Source organism: Lutra lutra, chromosome 1 (genome assembly GCF_902655055.1).
Source record: "Lutra lutra chromosome 1, mLutLut1.2, whole genome shotgun sequence".
NCBI lineage: Eukaryota > Metazoa > Chordata > Mammalia > Carnivora > Mustelidae > Lutra > Lutra lutra.
In genome coordinates this window covers 97856457-97876550 of record NC_062278.1, presented here as the reverse complement: position 1 = coordinate 97876550, position 20094 = coordinate 97856457, and the positions used below count along the sequence as shown (strand labels likewise).

Sequence of the window (20094 nt, the reverse complement as noted above, 5' to 3'; positions counted from 1 at the left end):
TCCTCCCAATATTGCAAAATTATACCAATTTTAATCATTTACATGATACAGATTTATGATATCTCAACCTCAAGAGTAAAAATAAAATCTTCAACATGAAATTTCAGGCAAAGTAAGGTCAAAGAACCAGAACATTTTTTTATTATCCTTAACAAAACACCTACATATTCTGGAGAAGGAAAATGTGTTCTCTCTAAAGATTTGCTTCCATGTGAAAAATGTTTCCACAGAGAGGAACCAAATAAAAATGTCATATGAGCATTTCTCCTAATGGCCTTTGTTTATAGTCTATTTATTTATTTATTTATTTGGCCCCATCAGGCATGCAGTTTATAAAATATTTGGATAAAAGTGTCTGAAAGTAACCCAAACTTTATTGTAACTAGTTTAGGTATAATTTAAGAAGCACCAAACTCACTCACCTAAAAATATTTTTCCTATCAACTGTCACGTGTCACACTTAAATTCCCACCCATTTGGCACTGAATATCTTGTCAACCCCACATCATATGCCAAAGAAATTTTATCTGTAAGTGTTTAACTCATTAATGGGTGACTCAGCACAATTGGGGAAATTATTTTGAGACTTCTTAGTACATTTGGAAACATGAAAGCAGAATCCTGAAGGAACAGGATCAAAGGAAGGGTAAGCCCTGATAAGGAAAGGTGACAGAATGTTCTGAGTATAGGAAATGTAGGCTGAGCAGAAGAACTCTAGGAAGGCAATGGATATATGTGTTTAACTCAGAAAGGAAAGAAAGCAAAAGAAAACAGACACCATAGAGCAGTAGAAAGAAGTCAGGTCTAAGATTCACAAGCTGTACCTTCTAGTTCTAATGCTAGAATTCGGTTTTGGAAAAGTCACTTCATTTCTACACTAGTTAGCCACTGCTACAATACTGCTATGTAATAAATCACTCCTAAACTCAGTGGCTTATCATAATAGTAAGCAGGTTGGCTTATTGCTCATGACTTGGCCAATCTTGGCTGGTCTTCTGTGGACTTGGCGAGGCTTAGCTCCAAGCTGCAGAGAAGCCCAAGAATGATCCATAGGTCTCTCATTCTCCTTTGACCAATGGCTACCTGACGTCTGTTCTTCTTATGGCAAAGTGCAGAATTCTAAGAGAGAAAGCAAAATTATATAAGCACATTTCAAGCCTCTGTTAGACCATGCTTGTTAACTTAACATCCCATTAGCCAAAGGAAGCCATATATGGTCAAGGCCCAGGGCAAGGGGTAAAATTCTTCTGTTCACTGCAATGCCATGACAAAGGCATGGTTATGATACTGTTATAGAGAGGGGGAAAACTGAGACCAGCAACACAATGTGCTAGTTTACCACACCTGTTCTGGACTTTAGTTTCTGCTGCTGTATGATGACAAAGTCGGCTTAGGTCAGTGGTTCTCAAACACCTGTCTAGTTACCAACTGCATCAAAATCATTAGGGAAAATTTTTTAAATATTATATTCCCAGAGTTTGGTGAGGTTCTAAAAGCTGTCTTTATCCCTACCCCCCAACTAGGTGATTTTGATGCACAACCCTGAGCCTGGTCTTTAAGGCCATTTATAATTTTTTAAGTTCATGACCAGCTTAGTCTACCATAGAGTTTATCTAGCACTTTGCTAAATACAAAGTTACAGTGTGAGAGTACCTGCACAGGAAGAAACCCTAAGCCCCAGATTCTCCCTCAGTCCTTCTATATAGAAGTCTCTAGTAAATGAGGCAGCCTGTACTTCCTCTTTTTAAAGGTTACTGCTCTCCTCTTCTTACCATGATGTAACTTGGATTTTCCTGCCCACCTCCTATGCCCAAAGCAAATTCTTTGGCTGTCTCAGGATTCCTTCCTACATTCAGTTTTACATCTAGACAATAATGGGCATTGTAGTTGTTTTTAGTTACTTGCCTACAAAGAGATTTGTCCACAAAGCTAGGCAATATTAAGATTCTCATTTTATGAATCCTCATATTTTTCAGTTAGAAGACAGGCTCAAGAGGAAGTGTCCAAATTGAGATGAGAGGTAAAAGAGAGCTTCCTTTCCTGGGTCTTGGAAAAGATAAATGTAGAAATGAATTTCTCATCTAATTATTCATTCCTGTTTATATATTCTTTAATGATATGTTTCCATGGTTACCAGCGTTGTTAAATGCTGCCTGTGTTTCACTTTGCTTTGATGCTATTTGAGGTAGTATGCCGGTAGAGTTTCACTTTTAAATGAAAGATGTAATTGAGGCATGTATTTGATCTAAGGTTGAGTGTTCCTGTGAAGAAGATAGTGACCGTGACATTATTTTCTGTTTGTATAGTTTAGTGTAGTTGTTCCACTGATGTTCTGTGAGTGTCCCAGGCATTAGGAAGGAAGGAAGGAAGAAAGAAAAGGAGCGGGGTAGGGAGAAAGAGAGGGAGGGGTTGAGGAAAGAATCTGAGCCATACACATACTGAATTCATGTGTACATTTCAGTACTGTTACATATATTTAGTGACATTGATTTGATCAGACTGTCAAGTAGGTGAGGTTGCTTTTTACATGCCCCATCCCTCTCTTCTCCCCATGCTGTCCCTGTTCCTCACCTACCTATACAAGCCAAGAGCCACAGCCTTCTTTCAAAAATGTGTCATATATTCAGTTACCTCACCTCAGTATCAATCTGCGTCAGAGTCCCACCTTGTCAGAGGCTGTCTGTTTTTGAAGCCCTAATTGCCACTGAGAAATACATGGCTTTATCCCCTGCTAAAGAGCATATAAGAATTTGGGGGCAGGGCCATGCAGGGGGACAGCATATGTCACTTGTATATCAGCCCCCATCTGCTAGTTGATAATTCAAGCTCATTAGAAAAGAACAGCATCACATCAAACAAGAAAAAGTAATCCACAGCCACTCCTAAGAAATATTTATTTAGTACTCATCTTCAGAAATATGTATATATATACACAATTTTTTAATGGTGTCTATTGTAGAAATATCAATAGATTATGGAGGAAACCCACACTATTTTAATAGTCAGCTTTTCCTTTTCTCCTTTTCCCTCTTAAAAAGGTTTTTGGGTTTCTGACAGTTCTTAGTGGAGAAAGAAGTAACCTCTAAATTTCTTTTCATTTTCTCTCATTTGAGAATGATATGGGTTTCATAGAGTTAAGGCAGTTCGGGCCTTCTTTTACTTGAACAAATTTAGGGATAGCAATTTGGTTCCCAAGAGTCCTGCGTTATTTTGCTGGGTTGTCATGAGGTTATTTTGTTTACTTAGAGACTTTGCCTTCCAGTTTAAATTTGAGAACATGTTGATTCTTTCTTTGTTCGATTTGCATCTAAGAATCAAAAATTGTTATGATCCAAACCAAATTTAGAGATTTTTATACTTATTTTTTATATTTCCTGTAGATTTTTATGGGTTATTGATTTACTAGCTTGCAGAGAAATTGAGGTCACTTTTTTTAGCAGTTGGAGATGCAGAATAACTATTCCATGAAATCACGAAATTTTTTAAGCTGTGTGCACCCAAGTATAAGATAACCTGTAAAGCTCAAAGCTTTTAATGTTTTTATTTATATTCAGCCATCTTTTTGATGGCTTTGCACACCAATTAAAAATGAGTTCTCCTCTTTTCTTGAATTCACATGATTCTATTTTTCTCACTAATTTTTGAAGACATATTGTACCTGTACTATAGTTTCTAGCTGAATCGTTTGTTTTTTCATTTATTTTTCATATTTTCTGATCTCCCTTCTAGATAATGAGGCCCCAGCATTTTAAATGTCTGTCCTCAACAAGTGGCATGATTTACTTTTTTTTTTTTTTTTAGGATCCTAAAGTAATGTTAAACTGACCTATTTCTATCCAAGACAGCAAAAGTGCTATTTTATATAATGCAGTCTAAACCAGGAGTCAACAGCTTATGAGGGACAACAACAACCCCCAAAAAACCTTGGGAGGGCTATTTCAAGCCCAAACCTAAAGAGATGGAAAACACCATAATTAGAATGGCAAGTCTTCATTTTCTTTCTCCTTCATCTTTGGGGTTGTCCTGCTTTAGCATTCATGGATAAGACACAAATTAGAGCTAAAACTAGAGACTGGATACATATATAACTTGGAAGTATAGTGGCAGCTCTCTTAAAGATAGCACTTCATTTCATTTCATCTAATATCTCTTGAAGTTATAGTTTGCTCTTGTCAAACTATGTGTATGTGTGTGTGTATAAGAAATATTTGTATATATATTTGACAGGTCCATCACACTTTTCACAGATGCAATTATGCCACTTCTGAGACCTCTTGATGATGAAAAGTTGCATATAGAAAGATACCTGCCCCATAGTAGCATCTTCCTGCAGTCTCTTACCTCCTAAAAAATAAAAGTCCTCAAGGAGGGAATGACAGCCTGAAAGAGATTAATTGCAGACAAATGAGAGAAGTAAGGAAAAAGAAGAAGAGCTGTCTGGTTGATGAGGCAAAGCTGAAACTTGATAGAAAAAAGAAATTATGGGGCTGTAGGAGTATACCAAAGACAAACTTTGAGTAATAGACTATAGGACTATAAAGACATTTTTTGACATAGCACACAGTCCCTTTTACTGGATCCCCAGGTAAACCATCATCCCTCCTGGTTCTGCATACCATCGGGGCCATGGAGCTTCCAAAATGAATAGTTCCCTCATTGGAAGGCTCTATTAGAACATTTTTCCTACTGTTAAGGATTTCACTTCCGCCCTCCAAAGCTTTTTGGAAACTATAAACCTCATTTGTGAGACTGCACACCATAAATGGATCAGAGATGGAGGCTCTGACTGAGACAGAAGTGATTTGAATCCCAGCTCTGTCACAAAGTAACAATGCGAACTACTGCATATTGTATCATATAAAGACTGAGTTTTCCTAATCTTTATAATGACATAATGCCTGTTTTCCACTGTTGCCCTGACAAGTAATGAGAATAATATATCTACAACACTTAGCCAATACCCAGAAACCCTCACTTAATTGATAAATGAGTGTTACAGATTTATCAGTGAATTAAATAACATCTACAACAGTAGGTTGCTCTCTGATGACAGAAAGTTAGTCCCTGCAACTTACTTCTTGTCTCTAAATCAAACATACTTGGATTCTTTCAACTTCCCCAAAATATAGTTTTTCGAGGGCATCCTAGACTTTTCCACTCAAAGGCATCTTGTGTAGTAGCCTAAGAGATAAAATAAATGCTTGGTGGAAAAAAAAGTACACATCTAGGAACCAGGTTGCTAGATTCTTGTCCCAACTCTGCCATTAATCAGCTTTGAGCACCAGCAAGCCCAATCTAAAACTACACTCAGAAATACACTCAGAAAACAATATACAGTTAGGGAAAGGAATATCTACCTTCATGTAATTAAACTAAGTATAGAGAAGAAATGCACAATGACGAAAAAGGGTCCCAAACTGTGTTGACATTTACCACTGAACACAGAGGCTAAAGCCCATTTGTAATACCCATTTTTACTTATGAAATAATTACAGGTAATGTAGCTATTTATTCCTGTGATACCTTTTGGTGATTCATTGTAAGTCATCAAGAATAAAAGCTCTGTGGCATCCTGAAGAGTCTGGAGGCTGCTGAAACCCACACTTGTAACTCTGAGTTTCTATCAGCTGGTATTTCTCTAATGTGCAATCAGAAAATTATTCAAGGTCTTTAGAACAAGAATGTACTTTAAATTCTATTTATAAATTATATGTGCTTTGCCATTAAATAAGCTAGACCAACCCAAGCACATTATTATTTAAGTTGCCGTATCAAGAAGGCTTTCATTTAATTTTTGTAAATGTTTCTCTTTGAGACAGGCATGCTTATTGATAGCATTCCTTAAGTCAAATGAGGGGCTGGTGGGCAAAACAGTCTTATTGTGGCCAGTGGGAGTGAAGGAAGAATATTCTGTTTTGTGTTAGAGTTATGATTATGAAGAAGATCTTGGCCCACTTTTGGTTTGCTCTGGTCTATTTGTATCTCTGTTAGAGTTAGAGTCAAGTTCTTACTGTCTTTGAAGACAGGAATAAGATAGTCATGGAAAAAGAGAAAAAGTAAAATTTGATCTTATACTTCTAGGAATTTACAATCTAACTAGGGGGATGAAAAGTCACTGAGTGGAAGAGAAAGCATTGGTTTAGGAGAGACTTGCACTCTTGTCCTTCTTCCTTCTCTCATTTTGTGTGATCTGAGTTAAGTCATCAGAACTTAGCAAGTCTAAGTTTCCTTGGTTATGAAGTTGAGTGATTTAAAAATAATATCTTAGATTCCTTTAGTCTCTTTAGTTCTATGCTAAAGGGATGTAGAAATAAAATTTTGTTACCAAATATGATTAAAAATTAATACAGATTAAATTTTAGGCATTAAATACTGAAGTAATTCAACTACTGAAAGCATCATATATAATCAAAACCTTAACTCTAATCCTAACCAGACTGGATAGTAGACAGCAGTATACACACACACCCAGCCCCCAACACACACAATAGATATATGGATATATATGCATATATATGTGTGTATGCTAAAATTATATAGCATTCACATACAATGCAAAACTAAAATAAAATTAAATGCCTTAGAACTTGAAATGATATTTATTGTGGCAATTTTTAAACAGGATGGATTGCAAAGTAGAGAATTCATAACAGCTATATAAAAATTTGCTTACCTTGGTACAAGTAACCTGTTCATACAATCTTTGGTCATTTCCACATACTGCAAATAAAAATTTAAATATCTTGATTTAAACTGCACAAAGACATAACTTTCACATCACTGGACTGATAAATGTAATGGCAAAGATGCCAAATATTCTCTTACATTAGAAAATACAGAACTCACACTGAAGGTTGTTTAATAAAAGAACTCCCATAAATCCAAGGTAATATTTCAACATTAAAATGTTGATCATCAAGGCAGTGGCAAACAATCAATTATTACATATTTTATTCTGACATACCATTATATTAATAAAGTTATTATGAAAATGTCAATCTTGTCTATTGCATAAGTGATACAGTGAATAGGTTTATGGGGAAATCTCAAGGTAAGACATTTTGCTCTTTAGGTAAATTTGCTCTTTAAGTTAATTCCGAATTTCAGGAAAATTGGAATGTTTCAAATTGAACCCATATATATTCAAAGGATTGAATTTGAAAATTATTGGTCACAAAAATGTTCTTTTTCCATTTTCTAAAAAATTCTAGTCATCATTCAAAATTACTTCATTATTAATGTAATAGCAAAGAACCATATTAACCACTAAAGACTAAAGATTCCCATCTCAATTATTTATAGCTTGCAAGTAGATCCCTGCTTCCTGTGCGTTTAATGCTAACTCTGAAAATAATATAATCATAATATTCATTCACTAGTAATACCTACTTAGATGAGCTTTATGAGGATTAAAGGAAATAGGATATAAAAAAGCATCTCTCACACTATAAATGAAGTAATGTTATCTCTTAAAATACCATGTTTTTTGTCTACATTTTAAATAACACATAAAGCTTAGTAGAAAAAAACAGATTATGAAAGACATTCAAATTTTCTTTTATTATTGTTTGTGAATTAAGATAGACTAACTGCTACAACATTTCAGTAATTTAAAACGATAAAGTCATTTTTTCACACGTGCTGTAGTTCAGTATGAGTGTTCCTGATTGGTTCTCCTAAAAATCAGCAATAGTGAGAACCCATAGTTCCTCTACCATGTAGTTTCATCTTCCTCCATGTCCTGAGAATCCTCTCTCTTTAGGAAGCTGATAAGGAAAATGGAGGATCATATGAGGCAGAGTTTTATGGGCCAGGCCTAGAAAGAGTATCATTCCCACTTAGGTTCCACTGATCCACACAGAGCCACATGGCTACACTTAACTGCAAAGAGGTCTGGAAAATGCCAACTCTGTGCTCAGGACACATATACATAATATATGTGCTAAAATTCTATAGCACTCACATATACTGCAAAACTAAACTAAATTAAACAATTTAGAATTTAAACTGATGTTTATTATGACTGTTTTTAACAGGAGAGTAAAACCCCGGAGGTAAAACAGTTTTTTTTTTTTTAAAGATTTTATTTATTTATTTGACAGAGAGAGATCACAGTAGACAGAGGCAGGCAGAGAGAGAGAGATAGGGAAGCAGGCTCCCTGCTGAGCAGAGAGCCCGTAGCGGGACTCGATCTCAGGACCCTGAGATCATGACCTGAGCCAAAGGCAGTGGCTTTACCCACTGAGCCACCCAGGCGTCCCTAAAACAGTAATTTTTGAAGAGAAAGTGAAATATCATATTTGAAACCCTAATTCTAAATTCTATAAAATTAAAAAGCTATTCGTCCTAAGAAAAGTCACTGAAGCCCCTTCAAGTCACTTAATTCATCTTCAATTCAGTGAACTAGGTTGGAAAATTCCCAAGGTTCCTTCCAGATATAATCTTATAAGTAAAGCAATTTATTGCAATTATGGTCAACCCTGATGTTGGAAGCATTAAAGGAATAATTTGATAATAATATATAATAATTTGATCACATTTTCTAATTAGAACTAACAAGATTTCTGTTACTAAACAACTATCACTGGACACATAGTTAAAAGGTTGCAGTTTGTCTGAATCCTCCAGCAAAAAATATTGGGGAAAATTTTTCATAATCCCTTCATCCTGAAATGTTTGCTGTTTATAGTTTCTGCCAGATTTGTCCTAGGTACCATGAGTGCTTTAAAATTTACCAGGAAGTAGCAACCTTCTTGGATTTAGAAGAGGGAGCAAATTTTGTTTCTTTTTTGCTAGTCATCTTTTCCCTCTAGTTTGATGATTTTTCCTTTACTCTTGATGGAGTACCTCTCTTTCCCTGTCTCCCCCATCATGTCCCTTGTTACAAAATTATCTTGGGCAAATTGATTTCTGAGGTAGTAAATGGCTCTTTTTGTTTAGCTAAAGAAGAAAGAGAAATTATTATAAGTTACTGTTTGTAGAGGAAATGAGCTGCTCACATTCATTCTTGGCTTATGTAACTATAAGCTTTAAAACTTGATAAATGTGAGGCCTAACAATAGAGAGTTATTAGAAGCCCCAAATGTAGACACCTAATTTCGAAGCTTTTTTTATATGTAGCAACAGAGAAAGCATAATTAACAGCAATGTAAACTTACCAATAGGACATGTGGACTGACTGTTTTCCCTATTCTATGTACACGTGTAACATGTATTGACACCAGAGAAACTCACACATTGGGAAAGAATAACTCAGTTGCAGAAAATTTTTGTCAAATTAAAAAGTATCATTTGAAATCTACCTTTACTTTTAGTAGCTTACTTTTTTAAAGTTTTTTTTTTACATCCCAGTAAGTTCACATAGAATGCAGTATTAGTTCAAGTGTACTATATAGTGATCTATCAATTCCATCATTACCCAGTGCTCATCACAACAAGTGCAGTCTTTAATCCCCATCACCTATTTAACCCATCCGTCCCATCTACCTCCCTTCTGGGAACCATCAGTTTGTTCTCTATAGTTAGGAGTCTGTTTCTTGGTTTTCCTCTCTCTTTCTTTTTCTTTTTTTTTTTTTTCTTTGCTAGTTTGTTTTGTTTCTTAAATTCCACGTATGAGTGAATTGTTTTTCTCTGACTTATTTCCATTTAGCATAATACTCTTTAGCTCCATCTATGTTATTGCAAATGGCAAGATGTCATTCTTTTCTTTGGTGGAATAAGATTCCATTGTATACCACCTCTTCTTGATCCATTCATCAGTCAGTGGACACTTGGGCTGCTTCCATAATTTGGCTATTATTGATAATGCTGCTATAAATTTCAGGGTGCATGTGTCCCTTTGAATCAGTATTTTTTATTCTTTGCATAATTACCTAGTAGGGTGATTGCTGGATTGTAGGATAGTTCTATTTTTAATTTTTTGAGTTATCTCCATACTATTTTCCATAATGGTTGCACCAGTTTGCATTCCCACCAGCAGCACAAGAAGGTTCCACTTGCTCCACATCCTCACCAATGCTTATTGTTTCTTGTGTTGTTGATTTCAGATGCTGATTTCATTCTGACAGTTGTAAGGTGTATCTCATTGTAGTTTTGATTTGCACTTCCCTGATGATGAGTGATGTTGAGCATCTTTTCATGTGTCTGTTGGTCATCTATATGTCTTCTTTGTAGAAATGCCTATTCATGTCTTTTGCCCATTTTTAATTGGATTATTTGGTTTTTGTGTAGTGAGTTGTATTTATTCTTGATATATTTTGGATACTAACCCTTTACTAGATATGTCATTTGCAAATATCTTCTCCCATTCCATAGGTTGCCTTTAAGTTTTGTTGATTGTTTCCTTCACTGTACAGAAGCTTTTTACCTTGATGAAGTCCCAATCATTGATTTTTGCTTTTGTTTCCCTTGCCTCAGGAGACCTATCTAGAAGTTGTTCTATAGCCCATGTCAGAAAGATTACTACCTGTGCCCTCTAGAAGGAGCTTTATGTCTTCAGTTCTCACATTTAGGTCTTTAATCCATGTTGAGTTTATTTTTGTGTATGGGGTAAGAAAGTGGTCCAGTTTTGTTTTGTTGCTGTCCAGTTTTCTCAACACTGTTTGTTGAAGAAATTATCTTTTTCCCATTTGGATATTCTTTCCTCCTTTGTCAAAGATTAATTGACCATATAACTATATCTGGGTTTTCTGTCTTATTCCATTGATCTATGAGTCTATTTTTATGCAAGTACCATACAGTTTTAATTACTACCACTTTGCAATATAACTTGAAATCTGGACTGTGATACCTCCAGTTCTGTTTTTCTTTTCCAAGATTGCTTTGGCTATTTGAGTTCTTTTATTGTTCCACAGAAATTTTCTTTGTTCTATGTCTGTGAAGAATGCCATTGATATTTTGATAGGAATTGCATTAAATATGTAGATTGCTTTGGGAAGTACCGACATTTTAACAATATTTGTTCCTCTAATCCATAAGCATGGAATATCTTTCCATTTTTTTTGTGCCATCTTCAATTTCTTTTATCAGTGTCTTATTGTTTTTAGAGTACAGGTCTTTGACCTCTTTGGTTAGGTTTATTCCCTGGTATCTTATTATTTTTGGTGTAATTGTAAATAGTCTTGATTTCTTAGTTTCTCTTTCTGCTGCTTCATTATTAGTGTGTAGAAACGCAACAGATTTCTTAGTACAGCTTTTTACAAACTGCAATTCCTCACCTGGTCTCTTCCTCTGTTTATGTTCAAATCAAGGAAAATCTTTCTGTGATGATAAAAAATAGATTACAATCTGTATTTTAATAGCTATGATTATTACAAAATATTCTAGTGTTTAAAATTCCTTAAGTTTAATTTTTCAATTTGCAGATATTAAACTCTTCATGAAAAACAAGCCAACCCTATATTACTAAATTATTACTATCACGAAACAAAAACCTGATATTTTGGTGTCTAACCCAAACAGTCAAAAATTCTCTTTATTTTAGTAAAGCTAATTTTTTTCTAGTTATTTCACTGAGTCATTCAATAATGCAGCGAAATGTTACTTATAGACTTATAAATTCTATATATATAGACATACATATACATATAATATATACTCTATTTCTTTACAAGAACAAAGAGAGAAGGTTCAATGCCTCAAGATTGTCTATCTGTAGAAGAACAAAAAACATTAGTACATTAAAACCCAACAAGGATCTGTCAGGATCTGGTGAAAGAGTAATCTGTATTCTCATTCTACTCTATGTTACAGCATTTTTCCTTGGGGTTATAATGATGGCCTTTGGGAAAATATCTCTATGGAGAATTCAGTTCTTATTCTTACATACACACTTATGCCCACTCACCCACTTCCTTACCCATCTTCAACATGGAGGGCAGAAGCCACAAAAAAGATCCCGTTTCTACTGGCTCTGATTAGGGAGAAAGGGAAACCATGCTCCAGCACATACTCTCCTACTGAGTGGAGAGCCCTGTGAAACCCTAAATACAATGCATTGAGCATCAAGCCAAGAGTACAGTGCCTTAAACATCAAGCTGCCACACAAAAACTACGCTTCTGCCATTTGCAAAAAAGCTGGTACAGGCTCTTGGGCAGGAGTCTTAGTGTCACTGCTGTGCAATGGCTTAGCAAAGTTACCCTGCCAGCAGTCACTTAAGCTGCCAGCAGTTGGAAAAGAAATGGTATGGAGAGAGTGTTTTCTTCTATTCTGGCCTAAATGGGAAACTATTAATGTCTCTCTGGAAACAAACCAAAGGATTAAATAATTTCATTAATGTTTTTTGATCCAGAATTTAAGGCAAAACACCCTTCATTAAGCTATTTAGAGAGACTGTCAGAAAAGCTATTTAAGAGTTCAGAAGTATTATAAACTGAATTGTGTCTGCCCAAAATTCATATGCTGAAGTCCTAGGGTGCTATAGATTGTCATTGTATTGCAAATAGGGTATTTAAAATGGTAATTAAGTTCAAATAAGGTCTTTAGGTGGGTCTTAATTCAATATTACTGATGAGGAGGAGATTACAATACAAAAATACACAGAGGGAAAAAAAAAACACACACAATGTAAAGACACAAGGAGAAGATATAGAGCCATCTACAAGCCCAGGAGAGAGGCCTAAGAAGAAATCAACCTTTCAGATAAACACCCTGATCTCAGACTTCTAGCCTCTGGAACTATGAGAAAATAAATTTCCATCCTTTAAGGTACCCAGTCTGTGATACTTCATTATAGCAACTCTGCAAGCTAATATAGGAACAGTTTGCAAAAGGTAGAAAAGTCAGATTGTGACCTTCAGAGTGTGAGGTCTAAAAGAGCTTCCCTCTTCAGTATATCCTCCACACTCATCTAGGTATGACTACTTACATTTTTGGTCTGGACAGGCCATCCCCTGTTTGGTTCCAGGAGTGAACATACTAAAGCCCCAAACTGGAAAAATTATTCTCCTACTTAGTGTAAAGGATCTTTATTTTTGCTGGAAGACCAGAACCTGGTACCTAAACACCATGTTTGAGTTCTCAATCCACATCTCTGAATTCCAGACCTTGTTAGCCTTCCAAAGCTGGCAACCAGGCGCACCCAGGTCCTGTTGGATGTTTGTAATCCATTGCTATCTCCACTGAGTGCTGGCTCTGGGTTTGGAATCAAGAGTTCTATTCTTGGGCGCCTGGGTGGCTCAGTGGGTTAAGCCGCTGCCTTTGGCTCAGGTCATGATCTCAGGGTCCTGGGATCGAGTCCCACATCGGGCTCTCTGCTCAGCAGGAAGCCTGCTTCCCTCTCTCTCTCTCTCTCTGCCTGCCTCTCCGTCTACTTGTGATCTCTCTCTGTCAAATAAATAAATAAAATCTTTAAAAAAAAAAAAAAAGAGTTCTATTCTTTGTTCCCCCCTGCCAGTTTCTCAAACCTGGAAAGGGCAATGTTGTGGGCAATTTAAATTCTTTCATTCAGCCATTCAGAAATTTGCCTCACAACAACTTTAAAATGTAAATTAGAAAGTTTACATAATTTTCTAATGAAAGTCTCAGAGAAAGAAGGACGTTTTGTATCCAGAAGATGTTTACAAAGCTGCTCTTTTACAATATATAGATGATCAGAAGAGGCCATTTGACGTCACTGAGAAATGGATTAGGCAGTGAACAAGTTAAATTAGGTTTCTCGGTTTAAAATCGTCTCCTTATTGCTCTTAATATCAATCAGAAACTTGTTTACAAAATGCTAATGCTGGTAATAATATAAATTGCTGTTTGTTAAATGGTTTTTCTTTTTTTTTTTTTTTTCAAAGATTTTATTTATTTATTTGACAGAGAGAGATCACAAGCAGGCAGAGAGGCAGGCAGAGAGACAGGAGGAAGCAGGCTCCCTGCTGAGCAGAGAGCCCGATGCGGGACTCGATCCCAGGACTCCGAGATCATGACCTGAGCCGAAGGCAGCGGCTCAACCCACTGAGCCACCCAGGCGCCCCAAATGGTTTTTCTTTTGTTGGACAGTTCAAATCTGTTATTTTTCCTTAAGGTTATTGGCACTCTTAGTAGTCACTGAAAAAAAATTCCTATAAATAAATATGAATTTTTATAATATACCTTTACACTACTTTCAGAAAAATGAGATAACTATGGAAATTTCTGCTTTTTATTCAATGTTTAAGCCTCATTAGAAGGAAAAGTAGGAAAGGAGTAAATTCCTTTTAAAACTCCACAGAACTTTCTTTTTGGTCTGTTTCAAACAGTAATGGACCTAGTTAAAACAGGAAGTTCAGGATGATGGCAGGCTTTATCAAGATATGTACATGAGCAAAGAAAATTTAAATAAATTCTTAAATAGCCAAATCCATCTCAAGTGGCTCTTGTGATCTGGAGGGAAGGGAAGCTTTAGTGGGAGGAAGTTGAGAAGGTTTTTTTTATTCCAAAGGCTTTCCCCTGTGTTGGATGAAGGAGAAAAAAAACTTTATCTAGTTTGTTGTGTTATTTATAGAAAATACTTAGTTCTAGATATTTCAATTGGTTTTTTAAAGTACAAATTGCTCATCAATGTCTGTTCAGGAGTAAGATAATTATTTTTAAAAAGTAGGATAATTATGTTAGACTTAAAAATTTGGTTTTTAAAATCAAATGAAAGATGACACCTTGGAAAATAGAATTTTTATTTTTATCTTAAAGCATGCTCTGTGTAGAGGTGCCTGTTTACAAACTTTCCTCATTTAATTGGTTTCTTAATATGAAATAGTATTTCCAGAACTAATTAAAATTTTATTCTAATGAATATTCAGGACCAAAATATGTTATCTTTGCAGTACAGTATATAGATTTTTAAATCATCCATAAAGGTAATTATATTTTTTTACATTCGTTAAGAGTCATATATTGTTATTGATGCCAAATGGGTTGTTTGCTTCCTCTCAGGCCATGATTGAAGAAGCCATCACCAGAGCAGAATCTTTCTCAGTTATGTATACACCATTTGCAACAAAAATCAGAGCTGATAAAATAGAGAAAGTAAGAGAGGTTTTCACAAAAACTCATCCTGCATATGTGGAATATATCTATACAGGTAATATTCAAGATATTAGCTGATATTTCATTTCTATTAAAACAAATACAAGGCCATTTCTGGTTTATTTGTTTATTATTCTAGTTTTAGGAGTACATTGTTGGGTTGTTTTTTTTTTTTCATTTTAGTGCATTTTTTTCATCATTGTAAGTGTACTTTTTAATCCCATCACCTATTTCCCCCATATTCCACTTCCCACCTTCCCTCTGGTAACCGTCACTTTGTTTTCCATAATTAAGAGTCTGTTTCATTGCTTGCTTCTCTTTTTTTTTCTTTGTTCATTTTTTTCTTAAATTACACATAGGAATGAAATCATATGGAATTTATCTTTCTCTGACTGACTTATTTTGCTTAGCATTAAACTCTTTAGCTCTACCCAGGTTGTTGCAAATGGTAAGATTTCATTCTTTTTTATAGCTGAAATATATATTATATATATATGATCACTGCTTTATCCATTCATCAGTCAGTGGACACTTGGGCTGCTTCCATAGTTTGGCTATTGTAAATAATGCTGCAATAAACATTGGGATGTATGTATCCCTTGATTTCGTGCTTTTGTATTCTTTGTGTAAATACCCAGTAGTGTTATTCTTGGATTATAAGGTGATTCTATTTTTAATTTTTGAGGCACCTACATACTATTTTCCACAATGGTTGCACCAGTTTGCCTTCTCACCAACAGTGCAAGAGGTTCTGCTTTCCAACACTTATTATTTCTTGTATTCTTGATTTCAGCCATTCTGACAGGAGTGAGGTGACATCTTATTGTAGTTTTGATTTGCACTTCCCTGATGATGAGTGATGTTGAGCATCTTTTCATGTGTCTGTTGGTCATCTATATGTCTTCTTTGTAGAAATGCCTATTCATGTCTTTTGCCCATTTTTAATTGGATTATTTGGTTTTTGTGTAGTGAGTTGTATTGATTCTTTATATATTTTGGATACTAACCCTTTGCCAGATATGTCATTTGCAAATATCTTCTCCCATTCCATAGGTTACCTTTAAATTTTGTTTATTGTTTCCTTCACTGTACAGAAGACTTATCTTGATGAAGTCCCAATCATTGATTTTTGCTTTTGTTTCTCTCGCCTCAGGATACCTATCTAGAAGAAGTTGCTATAGCCCATGCCAAAAAGATTACTGCCTGTGCCCTCTAGAAGGAGCTTTATGTCTTCAGTTCTCACATTTAGGTCTTTAATCCATGCTGAGTTTATTTTTGTGTATGGGGTAAGAAAGTGGTCCAGTTTTGTTTTGTTGCTGTCCAGTTTTCTCAACACCATTTGTTGAAGAAATTATCTTTTTCTTATTTGGATATTCTTTCCTCCTTTGTCAAAGATTAATCGACCATATAACTATAGTTTCATATCTGGGTTTTCTGTCTTATTCCATTGATCTATGAGTCTATTTTTATGCAAGTACCATACAGTTTTAATTACTACCACTTTGCAATATAACTTGAAATCTGGACTGTGATACCTCCAGTTCTGTTTTTCTTTTCCAAGATTGCTTTGGCTATTTGAGTTCTTTTATGGTTCCATACAAATTTTAGGATTGTTTAGGGATACATTCTTTTAATCTGATGAATTGAAATGGGAAGTTATTTTAAGGTTTAAAGTAGAACTAGTCCTCTAGGTCTAGCACAATATTCCTTATGCTATGATGTTTCTATACTTTAAAAGAAGAGGTAGAGACACCTGCATGGCTCAGTCCGTTGAGCATCCAACTCTTGATTTCAGCTCAGGTCATGCTCTCAGGGTCCATGGATGGACCCCCACAATGGGTTCCAGACTCAGCATAGAGTATGCTTGAGATTCTCTCTCCATCTCCCTATGCCCCTCCCCCACTCACGCACTCTTTTTCTCTCTAAAATAAATAAATTAATCTTTTCAAAAATAAGTAAAAGGAGAGGTAAATTCTAGAAACTCTAAGATTTTTATTTTTTTTAACATTTGTTTATTTATTTTATAGAGGAAGAGTGAAGGGGGGGAAGGGTGGAAGGAGAGGGAGAGAAACAGATTCCCTGCTGAGCGGGAAGCCTGATGCAGGGCTAAATCTCACAACCCTGAGATTATGACCTGAGATGAAATCAAGAGTTAGATTCTTAACCGCCTGAGCTAACCAGGAACTCCATAAACTCTAAAATTTTTTAAAATGAAGAAATAACCTGTAGTAAAATGCTACCTTTCCCCATATTCCTCATCAGTAAACTAGAGGATTATAGTATTTTCCAGAAGATGAAATTTTTCCAATGCTTCCTTTTTCTACTTTCCTTCTTCCATCTATCTCACACTTCAGACTTCCCTCTTTCCTTATGTTCTTGGATCATTGATCTCCAAATAAGATCTGGTTGCTCAAGTATACATAGAGGACACAACACTGGTATTCTCCCTTTTTCCTCTTTTTGTCTTTGGAAGACACTGGCTTTTATTCATTCATTCAAAAATCATTTTTAATATCTACTATGTGCCAACCATTATTCTGAATTAAAACAAAGACAAAGCCACTCAATGGCTACCATGGTAAGGAAAATCTCTAAATGCACATACCTAATATCACATCTTCCCATTAAGAGTCCTTTATTCCTTATTTTCATGGTTTTGAGACCAAGTCACTGATTTATATGATTAATAATGTACTCTGTGAGATTAAGAGTCACTTATGGTTTGTCTCCCTCCCAATCCCATCTTGTTTCATTTACTCTTCTCCTACCCCCTTAACCCCCCATGTTGCATCTCCTCTCCCTCATATCAGGGAGATCATATGATAGTTGTCTTTCTCCGATTGACTTATTTCGCTAAGCATGATACCCTCTAGTTCCATCCACATCGTCGCAAAGGGCAAGATTTCATTTCTTTTGATGGCTGGGGGGAGGGGGGTTGGGAGAGGGAGGGTGGGATTACGGACATTGGGGAGGGTATGTGCTATGGTGAGTGCTGTGAAGTGTGTAAACCTGGCGATTCACAGACCTGTACCCCTGGGGATAAAAATATATGTTTATAAAAAATAAAATTAAAAAAAAAATTTAAATAATGTACTCTGTTAGTGATCGCTTTAAAGTGCCAGGTATTGTGGAGTAAGGTGATTCTCATTTTGAAACAAGAAAACAGCAACCAGAGAAAACAAATAGCTTTTCCAAAGATGCATAGCAAATCAGTGGTGGCAGGCCTTGGATTTGAACCCATGTCCTTGCTATTGAGCTGTACCATTTCCATCTGATAAGAGCAGAGGTGTGACAGAAGCATTAAATTTAGGTCCTACATAGCCCTTATTTTTCACCACAATGCCTCAAGCTCTTTAGAGGAATTGTATTACATAAACATAAATAGTGATGATTGAATACTGAATCTCTAAAGAACAATGAGAATTTAAAGGCAAGGTAAGGGAAGAGAAGAAACCATAGTGTATGCTATAAAGACCATTGATGCTGATTTACTCTGAGCATTTTGTAAGGAAGTGGATAAGAATGTTTCAGAACTCACATTTTTTGCTAATTGTTATAAAGCATTTATTATTTGTTATGGATATATTAAGAGTTTTGGGGGGAGTAGCCTTAATAGCAAACAAGAGTCATGTCTATCTAGTGTCATGAAAATGAGTTAGATTCAGCTATTTCCATATCTATTCTTGGATCCATTGGTAATGAAGAGAAACTCATTGAGGATATCACCTGTTTGACAATTCTTATACTGGTAGAATGAGTTTAGTTATATTTAACTTACTTTACAGAGAAGTCATGAAGATTAATTAATATTTTGGAAGCACTGTTGCCACTCAGAGTTTAAAAACAATAATAACTTTAATGAGCCAGATTCATGTCTCATGTAACTCTATCAAACCTGTTATCAAGATGAATTGTGATCTATTGGCAAGACGATTCATGCTAAAGGATCTTATATGTTGGAAAAGAAGATAATAATAAGTTACTAATGACTGTTTCTGTTATTTTATAATTACTAATTGCTGGAGTATGACAGTACTATATAAGGAAACTAGAGAGGAAAGACACAGCTTCTGAAGGGAAAAGTGGAGGTAGAGAAGATAGTCTAGAATTTTAAATTTCATTGGGATTGGTTAGGTGCTTCCCCTGTAGAACCTGTACTTTAGGTGACCAACGCTATTGCACTGATGACATTACTTGACTGGTACAAATCAGGGAAGGATCTTCTCCAAAGTCATTGTTGTAATGGTAGTGAAACCACTGTTACTAACTGTATGTGTACAGTCTGTAGTCTGGCTTCTTTTCCCCCATGCAATTTTAATGTGAGTGAGGACCTAAAGCATAGGAAAAGGGAACATCAAATGTTATCTTTAGCATCTGTATCTCTCTTATAGGTAGTACCAAGAGATTAGGGCAGGCAGTAGCTAGAAAGTGAGTCACACAAAGAGAATAGTTATTTTGTTTTGTTGACACTTCCCCAAAACCAGGATTTTCCTTTTTTCTGTCTTACAGATAGAATTTAAGAAACTTCCATCTTGCCAAAAATTTATTCAGTTATTTATTTCAACAAATAGGCACATAGCAAAGCAGATGCGTGCAAACAGACTTTTTTTTTTTTAACTTATACATATTCATCTTTGGTCTGTTCAGAGCCAGTAATATATTCTATCCCATTCCCATGGACTCAGTCTCCTTCAATCTTTTTTTTTTTAAGTGTTCCAAAATTCATTGTTTATGCACCGCACCCAGTACTCCATATAAGACATGCCCTCCTCAGTACCTACCCCCAGGCTCACCCCTCCCCTCCAAACCCTCAGTTTGTTTCTCAGAGTCCACAGTCTCTCATGGTTCATCTCTCCCTCCAATTTCCCCCAACTCACTTCTCCTCTCCAATCACTAATTTCTAGGAACTCTTTCTTGAGCTCTCTGTATCCTTTCTTATATACACCATGTCTTTTAAATGGATGTAGAATTTTTTTTTTTAACTCCCAATGCCCTCCGTGTCACCAAACTGTGGAAAGAGCCAAGATGCCCTTCAACAGATGAATGGATAAAGAAGATACGGTCCATATATACAATGGAATATTATGCCTCCTTCAATCATT

At 35.6% G+C, this 20094-nt stretch overlaps 1 protein-coding gene across 1 annotated transcript in view; it reads left to right on the top strand.

Moving 5' to 3' along the window:
• Positions 1-20094, top strand: part of SPATA16 (spermatogenesis associated 16) — a 245971-nt gene that overhangs the window by 167156 nt on the left and 58721 nt on the right. The window contains exon 7 of the mRNA XM_047730665.1: positions 14900-15047. Coding sequence (XP_047586621.1) covers positions 14900-15047 — 148 coding nt within the window. The remainder of the gene's footprint in view (positions 1-14899; positions 15048-20094) is intronic.